The sequence below is a fragment of the Elgaria multicarinata genome, chromosome 4 (assembly GCF_023053635.1).
Source record: "Elgaria multicarinata webbii isolate HBS135686 ecotype San Diego chromosome 4, rElgMul1.1.pri, whole genome shotgun sequence".
In the NCBI taxonomy this organism is placed as follows: domain Eukaryota; kingdom Metazoa; phylum Chordata; class Lepidosauria; order Squamata; family Anguidae; genus Elgaria; species Elgaria multicarinata.
Window position 1 is genome coordinate 94,360,638 of NC_086174.1, and position 24,500 is coordinate 94,385,137.

A 24,500-nucleotide genomic window follows, 5' to 3' on the forward strand; every position below is an offset into this window, starting at 1 on the left:
TCACCCAGGCTATGCCGTAAATATGAGCATACATTTCACTACCTAGCTGGTAGTATCTACCCTCCCACATTCAGAATTTTGTGTTGTAGCTTGTATATTCTTTACATCACAAGGCTGTTTGAAAACGACCTCCCACCCCTACCACAATGCCCTAACAACAAAAATCACATCTGCAGGCCTATGGAAACTATGGCAAATAGTCTCTTATTGCTGGATTAAATCTGTATCGACGGGCTTTGAAAAGGGAAAGTAGTCTTGTATGATGCTATAATTGAGTATACTGTAAAGCTAAAACTGAGTTCCTTATAGAATTCAAATTTATACAAAACCGAGAAGATATTTTGACATTAACCTATTGTGATGCCTAGCTGTCAATAGCCTTTTTGAAAATCATGTTTCTGTTCCAATAATATTGCTGAATGGGGTCTGAATGAAAGGCAGAACCCTGTGTTCCATATGATAGTGAACCTAAACTGATCAGTACAGCCAGGAGTGTAGATGGCTTATCTAAGTTCCCTCTTAGAGGGTTTTTGATCATCACATTAAGTACATCAGCATAACACTGTGGCTCAGTTCAGACAGCACGTTAGTCAACACAGTGTGAAAACTCCACTCAACTGTTGAGTTTTTTGGGGGTACTTCCCACACAACTTGTTTTAACTCCACCATTGTGTGACTGTGGGCTACTGTGAAGTTGAGTAAAGTCCATCGTGATGTTTGATTGACAGTTCCTCCATTCTCTCTCTTCCCCCAGTCCTCCCAAGGGTATCCCATTAGCCATTCCTGGAAAAAAAAAATCCTGGCGGCTCTCCTAGAGTGGCACTTGCTCCTTTCGCCAGTCTTGCCAGGGAACTCTGTAGCCAGTGGGAGAAGTCAACTCAATGCAACGGAAAACTCCATGCCTGCCACAACATGCAACACAACAGTTGTGCAGGAACTCTCCTTTGGACAGTGTGGAGTTCTAAAACCACCATTGAGAAACGTTGTCTGAATTGAGCCTGTTTATTTATTTATTACATTTCTATACTGCCCAATAGCTGAAGCTCTCTGGGCAGTTCACAAAATGAATTATTTATGTTGTATTATTTTGAAAAGATCCGATGGGTTTACAACTGAAAGGTAGCAAAACATTTGGATGACCCTAGCCTTGGAAACTATTGAAGTATATAGGTGTAAGCCACAAGGTGTAGTTTTGTGCAACTGTAGGATTAGGATGTCAAGCTGTGAACTAAACACACTTAACTGAAAGTAACATTGAAAACAGTTGGCCTGTCGTACAAATAAATGTGTACGAGGAGGTGGCTAGTCATTTTCTTTCTGGAAAAACTATAGTAATGTTTTTCAAAATATTTCAACAAATTCTCTTAGGTTTTGCTTTGAGAAAGTTTTATATGAAGAGATTCATATTTTTTCTGTTAGACTACCATTTTTAACACTCAACCTTACTGACACTGGGCTCGTTCAGAAGACACCTCAACTACGGCTTTAACCATGGTGAATAAAGCAAAAGGCCTTATTTACCATGGTTAAAGCTGTAGTTTAAGGTGTCTTCTGAACAGGCCCACATTCTTCCTTGGCATTTAAACATTTTAGCTTTATACCGAATATTATGGGTTGGATCCAGACATCACTCCCACCAGCAGAAGATGGGGGGGAAGCAACTTCTCCCTGAGGAACCCTCCAAAGCCCTGTTCTGGAAGTTTGGGAGATCCTCTGGAACAGTATAGGAGGTGATACTGGGAGATGCTGCAGGAAGAGAAAATCTGCAAATGTCACCTCCCCCTTTTCTGCCAGCTAGATGCTTTACTGAATCGAAACCCTTCTGTGGGCCAGAGAAGACATTCCGTTTGCAGATGGCAAAGTCTGGATCCAACCCAATGTGTATAATTTTGTGAGCAAAGTTTTAATCCGTGTATATAATATTAAAGTTAGGCTGCTAAATACTTGACCGGTTATGATATCTTTCCAGTGCTGTGCTTTGCCAGGAAGAGTTGAATTATAGCATAGACAAACTTTTGCATAAAAGAAAGCCCTTAAAATAAACTATTGTCCAGTTACCATTTAAAAAGGAAGAGGAGGAAGAGGTTAACTTGGACCACAAACATTGATCAGATCTATAGCAACTAATGGTGAAGCATTCCAACAGTAGCGGGGGTAAGTAAGTCTATTAGTTATGCAATATATTGGCCCTATTTCAAAGTAACATTTTGGTAGTCTAAATATCACCACTTAGTGAGGTAGAAGGTTCCCCACAAGAGAAAACAACTTTAGAAAAGCCAGCACATTACATGGCAAACACTTAGTGCATTAGTTAGTTCCCTGACCACAAATCAATTTAATCCATCCTTCCTTCCTCCTCCTTCCTCCTCCTCCTCCTCTTCTTCTTCTTCTCCTTCTCCTCCTCCTCCTCCTTCTGCAAGTTATGAGGTTAGATAGAGAATGCCCTTATAAGAGCAGAGCATCCATTTTATGTAAAGACAGCTGAGAACCAGGTGAGAGCAAGATTCTTTATCTATATGGGATTATTGTGCAGAGGGCAGTTGGTTTGGGTGAGAGTGGAATCCATGATAAGAGCAGAAAAACTATAATTGGCATGTTTGGGCTGTGGGATTTTAGGCTTGAAGTGTGGCTTTGTTTTGTTCCAGTGGTGAGCTTGATTGTGGTGGGTTATGAAGCAGAGGCTGTGGACAGCTGGAAGGCAATGACCGTACTTGTGAGATTATACCTGTATGGGTATTTGTGGCGTTACACCCCACAAGTCAGTTCCCTAATGTATGTCTAGGATTTGTAAGTCTATTGTGTTTAGAATGTTGACCTGAGTGGGTGGAGATTGAATATCTTAAGGGGGTGGGGAGGAAGATATATAAGGGAATGACTGAGGTGATGGGGGATGTTTTTAAAAGTACTTTGGTTTGATGGAGAATTAGAGGATCGGAGTAAAGAGGGTTGTCTTTTGAGTGTAGTGTGCAGATAGTCAGTTGGTGTATATTAAGCAATCTTGATAATAAAGTTCAAGAGTGAAGGTGTGAGAGAAAGGAAAGTGTGCATGAGAAGAGAGAAAGGATTAGATGAGAAGTTTTAACAAGGGTCTGAAAAGTTTTATTATGAAACAGAGTTTGTGAACATTGAAATAAATTTTTATTCAGTTTGTTTTACTACCACAAAAATCCCATGTGTCTCCTTGGCATTTATCATCTGCAGTTACGTATATACATATAACACCCGTTCTGACATTAATTCACCATCAGCACATATAATTCACAGCACATTATTTTATTCCTGAAATTATTCCTGTTTAACCCCTTTCTCCACATAGTTTGTAGAAAGGTGGTGTTTGTCCCTCACGTCAAGATCATAAAGTGGTGGCGCTTAGCTTGAGCAGGGAGTGTCCACGGACAGGCCTGTTGTAAAGAGCCTGTGTCGTGGCACAATATTCTTTCTTGGGTTTGCTGGGTGCTTCAGGTGTGGGAGTAGGAAGAAGCGTTGAAGCTTCAAATCAGATGGTGCAAATACGGAAAAAAATGGAGGTGGATTTGCAAAAGAGGGAAATCAAGCTATGGGCTGCTCCTCTTTCCTGTCCACTCCATAATTTGGGAACTGCTACAGTAGAATTTTGTGAAAATTAGAGCATGACTTCTTCAACGGTGACTTTGGAATTCATCTGTGTGGCAGAGCTGGAAGCCAAGCAGAATTTACCCACCACCACCACCATTTCTGACGTTACATCCCGGTAATTTTCTCTGTAAAAAAATTTTCTCTGCCCTAAATGCTCTTACCTAAGCCTCCCAAAATATCTGTAACAACAGTAGTGTAAACATGGCAAAGCAGTTAACATGAGTAGTCTTAAACAGGCTAAAAACAGGCATAATATTAGAGATAAAAGAAAATTTATTAATTTTAAGGAATCAAATGCATCTGAGGTACACACAAGAAAAAAAACATAATTTAAAATCCATCTAAAGTGTAGGCTTTATTTGCCTATAATTGGAGAAGCAAGATACATATGTGCTTGTGTAGTTGCAAGATACTACAAGGTGTTTCCTTCTTAAAGCATTATCTAGGCCATAGAAGGCTGTCCACTAGGCTCTATTATGGTCCAGCACATATTCTCCAAGAGGGAACAAAGAAATGAAGGAGAAATCTATTACATGGCCAGCAAATCCAACTGAAAAAAATCTCTTGAATTTGCCATGTCCTGCCCTTCAAAAATGGGAGCTTCACTATTTATTTATTTATTTATTTATTTATTTATTTATTTATTTATTTATTTATTACATTTCTATACTGCCCAATAGCCGGAGCCAATTGAACAGGTTGGTTGTAGACTGTACCTGCAAAGTGAACTAATGAGTAGTTGACAAGTCCTATGATGCTGCATAAGGTAGGGTTTGAAAGAAAACACTCAGAAAAGGGTAAACTGTTAATTTTATCATATGCTAGAACTTGGGGAAACTTTTACTTTGCAACAGGCAAGAGTATCCACAGAATACTTCTTGGTCATGTATTCTTATTGGAAAAACTGTTTAAAATGTGTCGTACAGCCTTAAAGAAAAAACAGATGCAGTTAAGCTGGCAAACTTCAAATTCATATCACTGAGCTAGTTTGTACATAATGATAATCCAGAATTCCTCAGAATTCTGGTTTATTGGGGAACAAGAAAGCATGTTGGTACATACTGTCCAATTGCTCCCACTTGGCTACTCCTGCCAGTGGGAATGACTAAAACTCCATTCATGGTTTGCTTAACATTACATCCAAACCAGGATCTATGGTTGCTTGTTCTGACAAGCCGGGAAAAAATCCTAGCTTACTAATATGTTAATTGGCCCATTTCACCTTTCTGTGAAGATTTTATGTGTGATCTCCTGCTAACACTTAGGAACTGTACAAATCCTTCCTGTTTAGGCAAGCATAGCTGTTACTTTTTTATGCTGTTGTTTTGGTCTTGATGATTTTGAGCTTGTTTTATTGCATTCTAGTGTAAGCAATATTCGGTTATTTAAAAATAAGACAGGATATAAATAAAGAGATAAAAGTAAGTCATAAGTCCAAGGGCATTTAGGAAGAGCAATTACAGAATATCTCAAATTTCTAAGGAACATTGAGTTACAGGATCTGTAGCTAGCCCTAAGCTTTTCCTCTGAATGTGATCATTTCTAAAAGTTTCATCAGTGATGACTGCCTACCACCTTCTTAAAAGTGGTATCTCTAACCCGTTCCTTATTGACATGATTTAAGATATATACCCTCAAACATTTAACAAAATCTTGTTGCAAAGTTTGACCACCTGCTAATGTCAGAAATGCACAAAAAACAAACAAACATAGTTGTGGTATCAAGTGCCTGATTTTTACCTGATTCTAGCCATCCTATATATTGTGGAGTTGGCTTTACACACATTGAAAGAAAAGCTTAATGAACATTGTGAAGTACTTGCATATCTCAAAAACTTATTTCCCCAAAGTATAGTTCTAAGTAATGTGGGAAATTTAATGTTTTATGAATTGGGACATAAGCACTTAAGTACTATGCCATGCTAAGAATTGAGTTCATCCTCAAATATACATAATTAATTCATTTAAGTTACATGGTTAGATAAGAACAATCATTCATTATATATAAATGCAACTGCCTACATAAAATAGATGGCTCTCCCAAATGTGTTCTTCTTCTCAAGTTATTTTCAGATCATTTAGAGCCAATTTTCTAAAGAAGTATATTACTTAAAGACTGTAGGAAAACATTCTTTACAGTTTTTTCATGTTTCAGTAGCTGTGTGTATAACTTTTCTAAGAGTGTCCATATGCCAACAAGACAGATCATTTCTTGATCTCATTCTCAATTCTGGTTCCTTCATCATGAGGTGGATTTAAAGTTGGAGAAGGTTAAGTAATGTGGGGAGTCCCTGATACAGTTATCAATAAATCTTTCCCTTCTATCCTGTCGCAGGGCAATTGATGTGTAAGCGAAATTTAGAAGCATTGCCTATATACAAGGTCTTTAGAAAGTAGGAAGGGGGCACATTAGAACATAAGAAGTTCCCTGCTGGATCAGACCAAGGGTCCATCTAGTCCAGCACTCTGTTCACACAGTGACCAACCAGCCACTGGCCAGGGATGAACAAGCAGGACATGGTACAACAGCACACACACACACACACACACACACACACACTACCTCACTTGCTGATGTATGAGGCATTCTCCTCTTGCATATGTTCTATATACATTACACATGTTCTGTTCTCTTGCACATGTTCTATACATTGCCTCGGTAGTGTGCAAATATGTTGCATGATGTTGTGATACCCACTGATGCACAAGAGTATCCCTGTAAGTTGTAGAGATTAGTGATGGAGTATTATGATTGGTGTTGGTGAGAGGAGACTGAGGTTGAAATCACTGCTGCACTATGAATTTCATTGGATGACTTTGGTCCAGTCAATGTCTCGCATAGGGTAATATGAGGATAAATTGGGAGAGGAGAACCATGTATATTGTGTTGAGTTCTTTGAAGAAAAGGTGGGATATAAGGTGTAATAAATATCTTCTCCATTACATCTTAACAGCACATATTCAAAATTATTCCCTTTCTCTGCTGAAGAGTTAGTTCATATAGGATATAAATCCAGGCAATGTTTCAATTTATTTTAACAGGATAGTTAAGCAAATGATAAACTTTTTCAATGCAACTTGGAAGTGTCTAACAAGGATAGGCAAATTGGTGCCCTCCAGATGTTTTGGATGACAACTCTCATAATCCCTGACCATTGGCCATGCTGGCTGGGGCTGATGGGAGTTGCATTCTAAAACATCTGTAAGGAACCAGATTGCCTACCCCTCATGCTCGTAACAAATCCAGGAATGGGCTGTTGTTCACTTATCATCTATTTCAGTTAGCATTTCCTCACTTTCTTGAATGGTATCATTGTTGATAACAAGTTTTCCAATAAGCTCAGTCTCCTGCAAATGCTGCTGCACAATGTATGTTGATCTAAATTAGACTACCTCAGACACCCATGTGATTCCCCTTGGAATAAAAGAAGATTGCACAATTATAGGGTTTGGTGGATCACTCCCATGGGACTCAATATGCAGCCTTTTTGCTTCGTGGTTAATTTTATTAAGGTCAGAGAGCAGGGAGAATGTCTCCCCAGAGTAAAGGGGTTGTGGATTGAACCATCACAGAAAAATTATTTTGAAATTATATTCTAGAAATTAAAATGCACAGTGTGTAATCGGAGCAAAATATGTTGCTATAGCATATACAAGTAAATGTGTACATTAATCCACTTGCTTGTGATGTGAATTGATTAATTTATTATGTATGAGATTATTTGTTGGGTTTATCCCTTTTAGGCAAGCATTACATACATGATTATTTGGAAGCCGCCTACTGCAGTTACGTTCATCTTTGAATCGCTGAGTATCTTGAGTTATCAATAAGTGATAGATTAATTTAAATTGATTGGGGCTGTTTCATTTATTAGAAGATTACCTGTATGGCATTTTTTTAGTCATTTAGTTAAACAATCCACTCATGAAAATACAGAATCCATAATGTTTTCTTAGTTATTTCTGTCAAAACTGATGATATTGTGTATGTGTTTTCTCACAGTTGCAAGATGCAATCAAGGCTGGCAAAGGTGTGACTTCAGCTATTGACCTGTGCCGTTTCCATGGAAACAGAGCACTGGAGGCTCTGGAGTGCTTCCCTCCCTCAGAGGCCAGATCTGCTTTAGAAAACATTGTTTATGCCGTGACAAGATTTTCATGATGTACAACTGGAAAAAGAAACTACTGTTAATTTACAGAAATGAGCGGAACGCATCATAGTTGTGAGAGCCAAAATCTGCCATTGCTGAGAATCTAAATGTGTCGGTGGCTTTAAAAAAAATGTGTTTCTGTTCCACTCACCACATTCCCAAATGAACATCTATCCTTCGGAACTGCTACAAACAAAATTAGGGAAAAAAGGTCAAACAGTTTTCACTTGTCATGCCAGAAGCACACTTGAGGCTGCACTGGTAGAAATAATTAATGAGACTCGCTTCTGTGACCTCAGCAAATGGACAGGAAATAAGTCCTTATTGATTGGACATAGCCAGGGATGGCGCCAGTGTGGTGGCCTGTGGTTTTCCTGCACTAGAGAAGACAGAGGGGGGCGTGAAGCTGCAGGTGTCAGGAGGAATGCTTTCTAAATCTGCCAGAGAGAGGGCTGTTTAAAACCAGAATTAATGTACCAATTTATCAACATGAAGGGCAGCTCGATGAATTAGCAGGGGAAAGGAGGGAATCTTTTATCTGACTGCATGCAGCTATGTCTGCCTACTGTTTCTCTGTGTATTTAAATATGAAATCACCTTGTGCCTAATGTGTTGCGTGTTTGGAAGTGTTGCTGAGGGAGCACATCAGGTATGGTAAGAGCATTAGGATATTGATGTGGTTCTGTATAAAAGAACAATTTTGAACACATTTTTGGTAAAGTTTTCAATTTGGTTCTAGCAATGGGATTTTAAACTTCCAGGACAGTGAAGTATTTGACTTCTGTATATCATTTCATTTCCTTCAACAAAAACAGATACTACATTTTTCTTCGATTCAGTGAACATTCTGATTCTGTTCATACGAAATAAATGCTTCTTCATAAGTCTGTGCTTCATTATTCTGCCATAAAGGATTAAGGGATAGTTCTTCTCCCCCACCCCTCCCCAGTCAGTACAGGATTTCATTCCCTGAATAGATGTATATTACATGAGAAGTTTTTTAACCTTACTGTGTCAAATGTTAAAGTCCTATTACAGAGAGAATACAAGGTATATCAGAAGCCTGGAATCTGACACTGTCTCTATTTTGTTCATAGGAGATGATTTTTGTGGTTTGCATGCTTGCAATCTGAGAACGTCGTTGACAAGAAGGCTGAGTTTACATAAATGATCCAGATTGAGACTCAGCTACCTTTCTTCCTTCTGTGGTGTAATTACAGCCCAATCTGGAGACAGCTAGCACAGCAAACAGATTTCATTACATTGCTCTCTCAAACACTAAGTGGAGTTATTTCAGTTAACTTCTTCACACACACACACACACACACACACACACACACACACACTAAAGTGAAGTGTCACAAACCTTCTATACAATGGACCAGTATGTTACTCCTCAAAGGACTTTTTTAAAATTATATATTTAGTTATACTTCCAAGATTCACATTACCATGATAGAATGGATTTTGATATTCCTGTCAGAGTGATAATTTTAGTGTATTTCTTGTTCACCAAAGTAGCATTACTACAATTCAGTTATTTAGTAAATGTATGAAAATGTATATCAAACTAGTTAAATTTTCAAACCCCTGAATAACATTCAGTATTGGCAAAGAGGGCATCAAGAATTATATAGGAAACAGTTACTTTTGTTGTTGTTAATAGTTGTATGGGAGCGGGGGTTTAAGTACATTTGGCACAGTAATTTACAACTTACAAAATGACCATCAAGATTAGCCCCCACGTTGCCCAGTGCCAGTCCGGCTAATAAAGCTGATAGCCACTAAAAAGATGGTGGCTAAGCAAAGTGAATTCAGATGCTAATTGGTGTTGCTAGAAATAGGCAGAGGATTCCCAGAGTGATCCAAAAAGTTATCACAGAGATCCTGAAACTTCTCTTTATTCTCTCTTAACATATGCTTTTGTCTCCATAATGGCTTGATCTAACAGGTCTCTCACCCACTGCTTGATCTCTGGAGGACTTGTTGATTGCCAGCACTGTGCTATCAATCACTTAGCTGCCAATACTCCTCAGAAACTATGTTCTCTGTGCAGTAGACGTCCCAGCCTAACTGAACATTCAGTGACCTAAAGTTGTGACATATTAAAGCTACAATTTTATAAACTTTTACCTGAGCATAGATCCCATTGAACTCCAAGGGACTTACTTCCCAGTACACATGCAGAGGATTGTACATCTTTTCAACAAGGCCAAGTTCTCACACAACTCCAGAAAATATGAAATAGCCCTGTTCTTGACAACATTTCTCATCTAAAAGTGAAAAAATGAGCTGGGGCCCAATGTATGCACACAAAAATTCTCTACTGTCTGAATACAGCTGAAGTGTACATCTAGAGATGAGCTCTTTATGGCACCTAGTGCAGCCTTTCATTCTATGGGCTGAATTGTGGGATTCAGCTTGGCATTCCATTGGGTGTCTGATTTTGACATATTAATATTTACCTTGTATTACAACTTCTTCAAATAATCAGCAAATATATTTCTGAAGTCTGAATTTTGGGGATTTGAGCACAGAGAAACCTACCTATGCAAGCACAATTGAATCTGATGGGAGTTTTGCATGCTTTCTAACTTCATTGTGGAATTATGTGCCTTTCATCCCATTTTCTGAAGAAGCAGTGTCTGAAAAACAGGATTACATTGGGATCCTATAAAGATCAAAATCATCATCCATGTATATATTAAGATTTTCAGAGTATTGCCTATATTTTTGTACACCATATTCACATTTTTGTGTGTAATATCTTCATCTGTGGTTGGTATGTACTAGTCAGGTCAAGTGTGTGCTTTATTAGCATTGTCAATTTTGGAATTATGTGACTTGCCACTAGTGATGTCACAAGCACTATCCAATAGTTGCCTTTGACACTAGTGCAACCATGTGCCACAACACACTCTCAAGAGCAATACGTGTACTAGCTGGAAAAAGAATTGCCACTTCCCAAAAACAATTTGTGTGTCTCTGTGCACACATCTAGTAGTGGTAGGAACAACCATGAAGAGAGAAATCTGAATCCATGCCAATAAAGGTTCACTTATTAAGCAACTCTATAAAGAGATCATCACTGCAGTTATGGGATATATTCCTGTTTGAATGGCACTCATGCAGAATTTTCTGGAAAATAGAACCCAAAAAGTTCTACAATATCAGGAAGTTTAATTGAAAGATTCAACAAAAACCTCTACCACTTGAGCTACATGAAGATGAAGGTCTGGGGAAATATCTTATGCTGCCTATGTGCTAACAGCAGCTACTGCTAGCACAATAGGAAGCTAGAAGTTAATGGCATAACTGGAAACAAGTATTTCCGTTCATTTACAGTGTTGTTTTAGGAAGCCCTAGTTCCTGTTGCACTAGCAGTGGGTCCCACTGGCACAAAAAAACTAGTGGAAACACAGCAGCAATATAGAACACTGCCCATCAACACAATTGCATATGCCAAGTACTCTAGATTGCAATTTAAGCCATTAGACATTAAAATTTGTCTGTTATAAGTATCTGTACAATCAATATATGAGTGAAATAACTGAAGTTATGGGCAGAACTCAAGGAGGCGCATATATAGGTGTTTCCTAATTTGAGATTAATTTACCATCTTTAATAAGTTTAGGTTTGTTTTCTAACTTAGCATACCTAGCATTTCTTTAAAAGATATTAAAAGGGACTTTAAAGGATGTTAAGTAGCAAATGGTCCTGTGCAAATTCCCATTGAAATGATTGGACATTTAAAAGTTGTGCCTTAGAGAGACTAGGACCACAGCTAGACCTAAGGTTTATCCTGGGATCATCCAGGGTTCACCCCTGCCTGAGCACTGGATCCCCTGTGTGTCACCTAGATGAACAGGTTTGACCCCTGGACGATCCAGGGATAAACCTTAGGTCTAGCTATGGCCTAGACCCTTAAGAGATTTCTTCTAGTTCTATGGTAGCTATTCATGGTGTCTTTTTAATGAATGCTTTTGTTCTATATTGAAGGCATTGGAATCCTACAGATAAATCACTATCCCTATTTACCTCTTGAACTCACACTAGCTTCTTTCAGCAAACTATATATTGAGCTCTTTTAGGAAACATGATCAGGTGGTTCAGTTGGTTCTGTCAGGATTGCAGAGTGACTTTACACAAACCACTCAATCTCCTGGCTAATATTTTTCAGCCTGTAACATTGAGATAAACTGTCATTCATGTGCCGAAAAATCGTGAAATTTGATTCGTTGTGTAATGCTTTGGGATAGTCCGCTGCGCAGTTATTTACTGCTAGTAAATGTCACATTTTTGGCTACTACTGCAAATGTCCCTCCTAAGTGTGTGCTGGTGGGTGAAGAATAACAGCCACAAACCTTCAAACTGTACTCATTGTCCCATTTGCAGCTACCAGTGTTTTCGATTCTGGTTTTCACTTTCAATGAGCTTTTCCCCTCAGACAGGCACTTTTAACCATATTCTATATAGGGTACTGTAGACTTCATGTCATGTGTTTGCAGATATATTTAGTAATGAAAGTGTCTTGGACTACCCATATTATTCCCCCCCCCACTTATCTATAATAGCAGAACCTTGATCATTTTTATACCTTGGGGAGTCAGTGAAGACCAAGGGCTCATCTACACCAAGCATGATATTGCACTATGAAAGTGGTATGAAAATGGTATATAAAAGGCCTCACTACTGCTTTATAGCAGTATTGAAGTGTACTGACAACTGTTGGGGCCCATTGACACATATCATATACTGCTTTCATACTGCTATATCTTGCTTGGTGTGGCTCCTGCCTTTTATATACCGCTTCCATACCGCTTCCATAGTGGAATATCATGCTTGGTGTAGATGAGCCCCAACTGTCCTTATATATGTGATATATCATTATTATCAAAGGAATCTTAAAATACTTTCTCTTCAAGGGCAACCCGTCCCTTCCTCTGTGCCCAATATGACGTAAGTACCCTTTTATCCTACTGTAGTGTAATTAAGAACTGAAAATCTCTCATCAAGCACTGTAACAACCCACATTCTATTATATACTGTAGGTGTGTTTGCACATGATACACAACTTTGTTGCCATGACTGGGACAGGTTAGTGAAGTGTAGAATACTTATAAATCTTAAATGGAGATGAAAAAATGCATGAACAAACAGGATTTGATTCCTCACATTCAGAGTGTTCCTTTTAATTTTAAGACTGTTGTTCATAATATACAGACGTTATAATATTTTTTTCCTTTCAAATTTTCTAAGTCCTTGCTTCATGGGTATATTATTGTCTACAATCACTGTTACCCTCTGCTTTAGACAGAAGAGTACTTTGGCTCCCCCATGTGTAAGAGATTCTTACACTTCACGAAGCTCTGAATCTCACCCCCCCCCTTCAAATGATTGTGTCAGTATGTCTTCTTTTGTATGACCATGCTTGAGAGATGGATGAAAGATTATTCTTCCTTTCCATAAAAGAAAATTCATGCACTGTTTTTTCTTTAAAATGAAAATGTATAAAAGTACATTCTTTTAATGTAAAACCTATGTGCATGAAAAAAGCATAATGTGAAATCTTTTGCTTTGTACAATTTAGGAGATCAGAATTTTTTAAAAATTCTACTGGTCAGCAACTTTTTCCCAACAAAGTTGTTAAAAATGCAATGGCATTTAAAAACCGATTTTTACATTAGTGGACAAACTTGATCTGACAATTATTTCTCTAAAGAGAGATGTGGAGTCGAAAAATATCAGAACCAAAACAATCTCCAGAGACAATCCGTATCATGCCCTCATAGCTATGTGAAGGAACCAGTCCTTCCTTTGCTTATTTGCTAGGAACAGCCTCTGTGTTGAATTATCTAGTACGTCCATTTATCCACCATTGTACTGAGTGTGGGTTGAGGAAGCTGTCATCATTGCCTCATTACCAACCAAAAGCTAGAAGTTATTCCTGTAGCATTTACTGTTTTCACTGTCCGGTTCTGTCCTACAGCACCACCTGGGGGCTGCAGTGCACCTTGCCGGCCGCAGAGTAGTTGCAGGACCTAGGCACATATCAGCAAGCACTCCCAGATGGGCTGATGCAGACCAGCTGGGAGCAGCCAGGAAAGGGCTATATAAGAATGGCATTTCCACTGCAGCCTCTGCCACAGCAACACGGTCTCCTGTGCCTGCTGTAGCCCCTTCCTGTGATTCCAGACCATGCCTGATCATGCTTTTTGCCTCTGGCCCTGCTTGAACCCTATTGCTCCTGGACTCTGAACCACGCCTTCTGCCTCCGGCCCTGCTCAGACTCTGTTTGCCTTTGGACTCTGAACCTTGCTTGCTTCTGGACCTTGCCTTTGCCTCCGGCCCTGCTTGGACTCTGTTTGCCTTTGGACTCTGAACCCTGCTTGTCTCTGGACCACGCCCTTTGCCTCCGGCCCTGCCTGGACTCTGTTGCTGGTTCCACTGCCGTCCATTCCTGCGCTGAGGCCTTGCTGCCCACACCCCGGACCTTGACATTAACTACCTTAGAAGACATGGAAGTGTGGCAGTGTTAAAAATTATGTGTTTACTGCTCTTGTACAGACTTTAGAGCAGTAGGAACCCTAGGATTCTTTTAAAAATTATCAGTATTTCCTCAGTATATAAGCTTTCCTGACAGTCACTTTGTCCACTTTTATTGATACTCTCCTATGGTGCATAGCTGCTTCTGCATTTATAGTTCAGCTAGTAGCACAAGGGCTGGCCACTGCTCCATGTGAAGAGTGTGGACTCAAGAAGACACCACTTAATTTTCTGCAATACACTGGGGTTTCTATGGCAGAAGAGTTCACTCAAAAGAGAAAACATCCACTTAATTTGTTGCCATATACTCCTATGGTGGAAGTGCTGCTGTTCTGAAATGAGGCTGTGATGCAGTCGTGTAACCCAGCCTACCAATTAAAGGCCTGTGGACCAAAGATCCACCACTTGTTTCCTACCTGATTCTTTGAGAGGGTTCATTCACTTTTAAGAGAGACAGAGAAATTTACTTGTGGGGCTTTCGGCGTAGCTCTTTTTACAGAAAGATGATCGAGAAATGAAGCATTAGCTCCCATAGCTAGTTTCAGTGAAAGCTCTTCCAATTTCAGCATTGTCTGACTAGCTCTTCGTTCTTTGCATGTGCTCATCAGAGACCATTTTCTGTTATGGACGCACACGCACTCAGCCCCACTATTTATAACCTAGTTAAACAATGCCAGCATGCAGCAGTAAAAGGTGTGCGTTTCATATGCAAATCAGTGGCAATAATTTTGTACAATTGCATACTTGTTTGCATCATTATGCTCAACAGCAGCATAACAAAGCGAATGCCACAAAGAATGTTACCAAAATGTGGTTTTGTCTTGGCAAGTCCGTCCTCCCGTTCACATTTTAGCTAATAAAACAGCTTCTTCATAGAAGACAGAAATACATAGGCTGTGTTCATCAGTTCTTTCAGAGTAATTTAAACTTTCAGCTATTAGATTACTAATACTATGCCCATCCTAAATTCTGGTCCCAGCATATCTGCCTGCAATGGTATATCAACAAGTATATTATGTCTGTTGGTAAATCTAGTTACCCAGTCTGAGTTACTCATCAAGCATGACTACATGAGCAACAGAATATCACTAGGTTTGGGGAGAATCCCAGTGTTTGCCAAAGTTCAAATGTAAGGGGGTTGAAGTCCCCCAAACCAAACAAAGGAGGACAGAGCATGTTCAGTAGCCATGGAAATATGGCTGACTCTTGGGAGGAGTATGGAAAACTAGGGAAGAGGGAATGGAATGGAGTATCCTGGAACCTTGGTTGGCTGGAACTCTAAGCAGGAGCACCCAACACTGCAACATTTTGTTGTTGATACTACTAGTGGGATCTAATATTTCCTTAAGAATGAAGGGGCAGGAGCAAGTCAGGACACCTCAGTACGAAAGAGTTGGCTAACATAGTTTTGGTGTGGGGAGGTTTGAAAGATGCTCTGTTTGGGTTTGACAAATCATAGTCAATTGAGGATCTAATACTACTGGGCCAATGTTCAAGCTATAGACTAGATAAAAAAGTGCAATAATATATCCCTGAATCCCATATTTAAATAAAAGGAAAATATTACAAATAGAGATATAAATATGAAATTTATTGGTAGTTTTAGCCTGTTTACTTCAATAGGATTATTGAAATTTTGCACATGGTCTCAAGCTTTCAAATTAAAGAACCTTTGCTTCCAAAGTACATTGAAGCACTTTAGAAGGGTTATGGAGTTGTATTACACATGTACACTGAGGAGTTCATTTTACTGTTATATTAGTGTGGTTATAGAAAAAAATCTCTTGATTGCAAGACAATGGTTTTATTGACCCATATTGCAGAATGATGTCTGAATTGGTTTATTCAAGAAGGGCTCCTCCTGTATCTTTGAAATCTACAAGGAATCTGGCATTCTCACGCCAGGCAGAGCAGCACCTGTTACATAACTGACTGTCAAACAGCTTGGAAAAGTGGGAGCTTTGCTGGAACATAAAGGTGACAACATCACAGAACAACAGCTCGAGGCAGACTGGCTTCTTCTGCAGGTCTTGCTGTAGCATCATTTGTGGTCTGCGTTGAATTGGGAGAGGGCAATTTATTTAACTCTTGTAGGCTGCCTGTGGAGTGCCAAGAGAGCCCAGACCCATTTTTGACCCTGCACCAAAGGCGTTATACAAGTATAACTCTGGCAATCCACTTTAGAACAGATTTCCCCAAACCTGATGCCCTCCAGATATAATGGCTAGGAGTTATAGTCCCATCATGTCTGAAAGGTCCAAGGTTGGGGAAGGCTGCTGTAGAGTTCCCTGCACTTGTGAATTTTCAAGATCTTGTTCAGGAGACTGAGTTAATACTGTGTAAGCCTATGAAAGTCTACCCAGAAATAAGTCCCATTGAGTTCAATGGGGCTTGCTCCCAGATACACAGGTACAGGATTACCACCTAAAGCTGATGTCCATTCAGTGTAAATGTAGCACTGCACTGTCAATTTTTAGCATGTATGCTCAGGATTGTAGCCTTCAGAAGATTTTGCAAGCTTGTTAGTTGCATTTGTGTCTTGAGCAAAAGATCTCACATTCTGCAGAACAATATTGAGAAAGAAAAGAAAATGGTGGCTCTTCCCTTGGACATAAATACATAACCAGGAGTTAGTTGAATAATCAGAATTCACATATCTCTTTTAAGTCAGAGAAATGAAAAATGTGGTAGTCCTTGCATTAGGAAAGCTAGAGATTAATTTTAGAAAATAAATTTAAGTACACAGTCAATGCAAGCTCACAACCTAGGAAATGTAACATAATAAACTGATTGACTGCAGCCTAAGGACATGTATCCCTAGAGTGGTGGCAGCAACATCTTTCTTTCTACAACATTGTAGGAGAAATGTACCGAAGTTCCAGGTTGGCATGAACATATTGAGAGGATTGCTGTAGTGAGATATATATTTTGTGGTGGTGGTGATTATTTCTGCAATGGTCCTAAATTCATGACCCCTCCCCCCATCATCTTTAAAAAAAAATTCTTGAATTATATGGAATTTGAAAGCACTTACCATCCAAATAAAGTGGGTTTTCTTTAAGTATCAAAGAGTAGCTTTTTAGCCAAAGGCAAAAAAATAGGAAGCAGAAAACACTTCTCAATAAATGATTTGTAGAACACACATCCAAATGCTTTTATTTTGTATTTGTGAAAGTGTGTGGAAAGCCAATATAAGAGTACTATGTAGTCTATTTGCAATTGGTGTGCTTATTATTCTGGTTCCAATAAGAGCTGTTAGGGGAACAATATAATCACACTCCTAGATGGGTAGCTGAGGCCCTGCAGGGTCCCTTCTGGGCTTGGGTCCCCTAATAGCAGCTGTGCCTGAGGCCAACGCTATAGAGTAAAAAAATAAGGTGGAGTTCAGATTGGCAAATGTTTTTTCATTTGTGAAGCAGAGTTTGCTTTGCACAAGTTTGCTTTTCCCTTCTCTCTCTCTCTCTCTCTCTCTGTGTGTTGCTAAACATCATAATGTAAAGCATTTTCAGGTAAAACAACACTCTGTAGAACTAAGTACAAATGATTTAACCTATTGATTACATATTGAGTTAAGGCAGCCAGGCACAAAAGCAGGTAGGTTCCCTGTACCTTTAATAATTGTGCAGGGGAAGAAGGAATCCCAGCAGTGCAGCTTCTCAGAAAGGGGACAGAGAAATTGTAGCAGCTGATGAAATTCACTGTGTTGTAGGAGAATAAATTTCAGTAGATTGGGCTGTATTTTAAATCTAAATCTCATAATGCCTTAGCTTGGTATATGATGTTATGTTTAAATGTGTTCATAATAGTACTCATTTTTTCCAAACATATGTAGAACATTAGCCAGCTGATACTTGGGGCCAGATTTGGTGCTAATGCCCCCAGTTAATGATTTGTACAGTAGATAGAGTAATGTAGATTTTTGATGTTCTCACAAAGGTAAAGAGGAAATAGATTTTAGTGAAAGGGAAAATATAAGGAATATGATGATGAGGAATTTGTGGACTCTAAGAGGCAAAGTGATGCCCAAAGATCCGAATGAGCAAAGAGCAACAACTGAGACAAAGAAAAAAAAGCTACACAAATTATTCAGAGAAGAAGACCTATAGGAAGCAGACAGGAATGGAGAAGAGTTGATAACAGAAATTAGAACACAGTACTATATGATAAGATATGATAAAATTCTTTCTCATTAGCAGTCACTATTCAAAATTTATTTCCTTCACCCTTGTACCAAATAGTTCAATTATTTGCTTTTGAATAGATGGGAAATACAGATTAAGAGATGTAGATCCAGCATGCAGCACAGTCAACCAAATAGCCTGTGGTTGACTGTACCAGCAACAGCTGTCAGAACTGACAGGTAGAGACACCTGCAGAGAAAACCCTTCCCGCTCTTTCATCACCACTATTAGTTGACTCAGTCACTCACTCACCTTCCAGCTAGGGATGGATAAGAATTTTGTTCATTTCATTTATTTATTATTTATTTAGAATATTTATATACCGCTCCTCATTGAAAAAATTTCGGAGCGGTGTACAAGGTAAAATGAAAATAAAAACAGAATAAAACAGTTAAAACAAAATTTAAAAAGAAGCAAAAACCAACAACAACAACACAGAAATCCAAGGCTGCATGTTAAAGAAAGGCTTCTTGGAATAAAGATGTTTTCAGGAGGCGCCGAAAGGAGTACAAGGTTGGAGCCTGTCTGACCTCCAGAGGCAGGGAATTCCACAGGAGGGGCGCCACCACGCTGAAGGCTCTTCCCCTGGTGGATTCCAATTGGAGGATGGATCTAGGTGGAACCACCAGGAGCAGGCCCTCGGATGAACTCAGTGACCTCTCATTTCTTGACAAGAACTTGCCAAAATACCCAAATCTCTTTAGAAGAGGACGGAAAGAATTTAAGATTTTTTTATTTTTTTAAAAGAATGCGAGAGAAAGCAAAACTGACATATTCAATTTATTGGTCCAGGTAATCTGAGTGTATAGGTCTTAAAAGTCTTGGTTTCTGTCCATAACTACAATATCCAATGGGATGCTGTGCTCCCACCAATTCTTATTGCAAAAGTGGCACATCCCACTGATTCTGTTGTGCAAGCGGGACCCACCACTTGCACACCTGAGATTTTACAGTTCCTAAAGGCCTAATCTACTCTTACAGCCCTTTCGCAAGGAAGGAGTGGTTGTGAGTTTTCTCGCTTCCGAGATCAACACACACGAGCGAAATTTCCTGCATTTTCAGGAGTGCCGTTGCTGGAGGACGTATGTCCCGTGATGGTGCTTCTACATGTGTATTGGGAGAGGTGGGCGGGGATAGGCAGATTACACGGCTATGGGGATGTTTCTTTAATGACTCTTCAGAGATCCGCACAAACGCAAATGCATAGCTACACATGGGGTGGATAGGAAGTCCAGCAAATGTGCAACGCTGCACAGATATACGTTTTTTTAAAAAAACTTGGTGGTGAAACACGCCAATACCCATGCACATGCCCCTCACAGGTCATTGGCTGTTTGCTGATCCCGGAACTCACAGCGAACAGCAACAACCTCACAAAGGGGAGGGGCACACTGGCCACAGACTTTGGGATTGTAGCAAAAGAGGGTAAAAAACTGTGACAAAACCAATCAGCAAAATCCTGAAATAACTGAGTGGTGGAGCTGAGATCACAGCGGGATCAGCTGTGCATCATCTGGTCCAGTAGGGGCGACTTCAATATTATTCTATAATAAACGGCTGGTGTACACAAGGTCGAAGACCCAAAATGTGAGGAAACACTTGTTTCTGAATCAGGACAGATCTTCCTAATGCTCTGCTGAACTGCCCCATTCCAGAAATGAGTGTTCCTTTTCATTTCCGGTTACCCATGGAAGCACTAAATTTCTGAGACACACTGGGGGCAGAGCACCCCTTTGAGTACTGTCCTGTGCATTCAATCATATTTGTGGTGCTGAATTAAGGTTGTCACCTTTTTTTCCCTTCCTGACAATCTCATATTTAAGAGCTGCAGGCAGGCAGTTACACTATGCTCCTCTCTATATCTCTTGAATTTGGCTGATACATATGGGTAAGAATTTTGCTCTGTTTGTTTGTTGTTTGTTAAGAGCTTTCTAAAATGTGCACATTTCTTCATAATAAGGATCACAAGAACTAGAGATTTTTAAATAATGAAATGTGCAAGAAAATAAAGCTGACTGGTTTGTCTAACTCTTCTCCAGTCCTAATCTGGCTTCACTTCAAACAGCAGGGAATAAAAAATTGCTATGACTTCTTTGTTCCCCTTTGTTATTGGAACAAGCCTGGCTCTATTGCAAGAATGAGCGAGTACTGATGGTGAAAGAGCTAGAAGTGGACTCTTTGTGTCTAACTGCCACAGTCTCCCAGATGCCTCTAAATACATGATGCCTGCTTCAGAGGTTGATGTGTGGACAAGGTCATAATGTTGTGCCTAAGGCCACACACTACCTCCATGGCAGAAGTGAAACTTGTTTCAAAACATATTAATTTTTTGAATGTAAAGTTTTTACATTATACTTTATCAGATCGTGGACCTTTCAGAGTATTTTGGCTATTGGATAGTATAGAAATGTAATAAAAGAAAGAAAAAGACTTGAAATGTGACACTTTCACTACTGTATCACATTTGTTCATCTTAGAGATCCAGATTGAAGAGAGAAACAGGAAAAGAAATCTTTCACAACACATGCAGTATTTGCCTAGGAAAAGATTATTTAAATTAGTAAAATTAATACCCATAAACAAAGGTAAATTGGTTAATGCATCCAACATAATACAGGCTAATCCAAATGTTTTACTCTGGCCAAGTACTAAGCAACGAGAGAAACTTTCCTTCAAAAACCTGAATGAATCGGTATTGTATATAGCAGAGTAATACAATGCAGGCATCTGAACTGGCAAGATTGGGTGGAGTGACTTATGAACCACCCCAAACTCTAGAATAAGCCATGGGTTCCAGAGTGGTTTGTAAACCATCCCCATCACCCACCCTCACCAACTTTGGACGTCATGACAAGCTGCATCCAGCGAGGGTAATACTTCCACCAATATTATTTCAGTGTCTGGAGTAAAATCTACAGAAAAGGGGGGGGGGTCTCTTTGATAAATAGCCAGCCTGATGTCCTGTAAATAATATAGATGGCCCAAAAGAAGGAAAAACTCACCAACAGAAGTGGGGATACTCACTTTCCAAGAAACTCCACAGTCATATTCTAGGCCTATCTCAAAAGGCACTGCAGTGTTAATATGTTGCAGAAAGTGCCTGCTGCTATAATTACCAGCAACACCAGAAGACACTCGGTAACAATATTTTTATTTTATTTATTTATTTGACTTGTACCCCTTTTCTACCAAAAATGGAACTCAAAATATATTTGTGCAATTATATTTTTTATCGCATTTAACATGAAAAAGTAACACAATTCAAAAGAGAGGTTCCTCCCCAAAAAGCTTGTAATCTATATTTGGCAGAGGGAAGACAACAGAGGGATAAAAACAAGGCACAGGGATCAACATTGTTCATATCTGCATTAATAAAATGATATGTACTTATGCATTCAGTGCAACCCTATGCATGCTTCCTTGAAAGTTAAGTCTCACTCTGTTCAATGGCACATGCTTCCATGTAAGCATGCAATTTTTCAGCCTTGGTTTCAATAAAGAATGGGAACTATGCCTGTTTAGACAGGAAAAAAGTCCTACAACTTCCAGGATTCCCCAACCAGCCATGCTAGGAATTGTAGGACTTTTTTCTGCCTAAACTTTCATAAGATGGTGCTCTAAGAGAGTAAACCAAAGGTTCCAGAAAAAAGTGAATTTTGAGGGCAGGTTTGAAGGGAGAGAGGGAGCACCTTCCTTGTGTTTACATATTATATTGATACATCATGTTATAACTATACAGCAACAGTTTGATTATTATGTATTTTGTATCATGAAATGTAGATCTTATAAAGTTCTGCTACATTGTGATGTTCTCCTTATTCTCTTAAGAGATTCCTCATATCAGGATTGATCATATTTTGGGGGAGGGGAATCACTGCATCATATTATGTGTTACCATCCTTTTCTACAGCACTATGAGATATATATTTGTATGCTTTAAAACATAAATTATTTCAGAAAAACAGTATGTGCAAAATTAATAGTACATTATACATTCAGTGTGAAATAATCCTATGCAGCATTAGGCAACATGTGGCCCTCCAGATCTTTTGCTCTACAACTCCCATCATCCTTCACCACTGCCTGTGTTGACTAAGCTGATGAGAGTTGAAGGCCAAAAGATCTGGAAGACCATAAGTTGCCCGCCCTTGCTATAAAACACAAATGTGATACCATAAAACTGTCAGAGATGAAATTTGAAATATTTTTCAATTGTTTTATTAGGATATTTTCTGAATTGTTGTATCACCCCAGTACATCTAGGGGTGAGCATATTACCCCAACATTAAAATCACTCCACTGGCTGCCAATTAGTTTCCAGGCAAAGTACAAAGTGTTGGTCATTACCTTTAAAGCCCTAAATGGTTTGGGTCCAGGTTACCTGCGGGATCGCCTTCTCCCATACAGTCCGCCCTGCACACTCAGGTCCTCTGGGGCGAACTTACTTCAGTCAGCTAAAACTAGGCTGACATCAGTTTCCCAGAGGACCGTTTCTTCTGTCGCCCCCAGATTGTGGAATGGCCTGCCGGAGGAGATTCGTGAAATTAACTCTGTGTGATTTTAAGGCAGCTTTAAAGACTAGCCTTTTGTGGCAGGACTATCCAGATCAATGTTAAATCAAGAATTTTTAAGATGTATTGTTCTAATGTTGTTCCCCGCCTCGATCCAAAGGGAGGGGCAGGTAAGAAATATATTATATTATTATTATTATTATTATTATTATTATTATTATCTTGCATGATCACAGTATTTGTTGTGGTGTTTGCTCAGTTGTGTTGTTTGCTCTGTAGCAACTAGCATTGAAAGGTATACTGCCTCTGGCCCTGGAGGCTCAATTGGACTACCAAGGATAAATTCATGGACGTTTTTACATCCATCCCACTATTGTCCTATGTGCTCCACGTTAAAACTACATAGCAAGTTCGTTAACTCCAACTGGCACAAAATATGGCAGCCAGGCTGGTTTTGGGACATCCCCTGGGGACCACATTACAGTTTTAAAATCTTTACACTGGCTGACAATTTGTTTCCGGGCAAAATATAAGGTGCTGGTATTACCTTTAAGGCCTTACATTGTCTAGCTCCTAGGTACCTCAGGAAGCACCTCCTCCCCTATGTCCCAGTCCGCCACTGGGTCCTCTGAGGATTACTTGCTGCAACTGCCTAATGTGGGATTGGCTGCCACACACAATTTGTTTGCCACCCCTCAGCTGTGGAATGACCTGTCCTTAGAAATGCACCTGCTGACCTCTTTGAATGTTTTAGAGTGGGAATTAAAAGACTCTTATTCTGGCAGGCCTTCCCTTTTTAGAATTATTTCTCTTTGACAATCGCTATATACTGCTTCTAGACTGTATTAGGGTTTTTGTTGTTAAACTGTTTTGCCACCTACAGTACTTTGTATATAGGTGGGTTATAAATAAATAAATCTAAGCATAGAAAATAATTCTGCCACCAAACATGGTGGGCTAGAAGAAGCATAAGTGGCCACATTTGCTCAAACAGCAGCAGGGCTAGAGAAACCTTTTGGCGTGGGCATTTTGGGGTCCTCCAGCCTACAACTCCCATAATACCTCACCATTGGCTATGCTGACTACAGCTGATGGGAGCTGTAGGCCAGAACATCTGGAGGACCACAAGTTACTCACCTCTGGCTGGGGGTGGCGGGGCTTAGAACACAGAAGTGGGTGGTGGGTGGTGGGGTGGCCAGGTAGCACGGCACTCAACCAAGTGCTTGCTTCTCAGTTCAGGGCGGATTGTTCCGCTCTTATCTCTAGGAAAGGAAGGTCTGTTTAGCGGCAATCTGGGACTAGACGGAGCAGAAGTATTTAAAACGTAACTGCCATCTCCCTTCTTTTCTCTCCCTTTCCTCGCCCACCCCCGGGAAATTCCACGCCACCCAGCATATGACTTGGGAGAGAGCGTGGACGCCTCTCACGAGGTGTTATTAGCAGTTATTTTTCGCGGCGTGACCGTTGGTGTGGAAATTGGGAGGGGGCGAGCACTG

General features: G+C 39.7%; 1 protein-coding gene across 1 annotated transcript in view; it reads left to right on the top strand.

The window, feature by feature from the left end:
* PDSS2 (decaprenyl diphosphate synthase subunit 2) overlaps positions 1-9,091 on the top strand; it is an 88,415-nt gene extending 79,324 nt beyond the window's left edge. Inside the window, exon 8 of the mRNA XM_063124825.1 lies at positions 7,619-9,091. Coding sequence (XP_062980895.1) covers positions 7,619-7,777 — 159 coding nt within the window. The 3' untranslated portion in view covers positions 7,778-9,091. The remainder of the gene's footprint in view (positions 1-7,618) is intronic.
* The last annotated feature ends 15,409 nt before the right edge of the window (positions 9,092-24,500 follow it).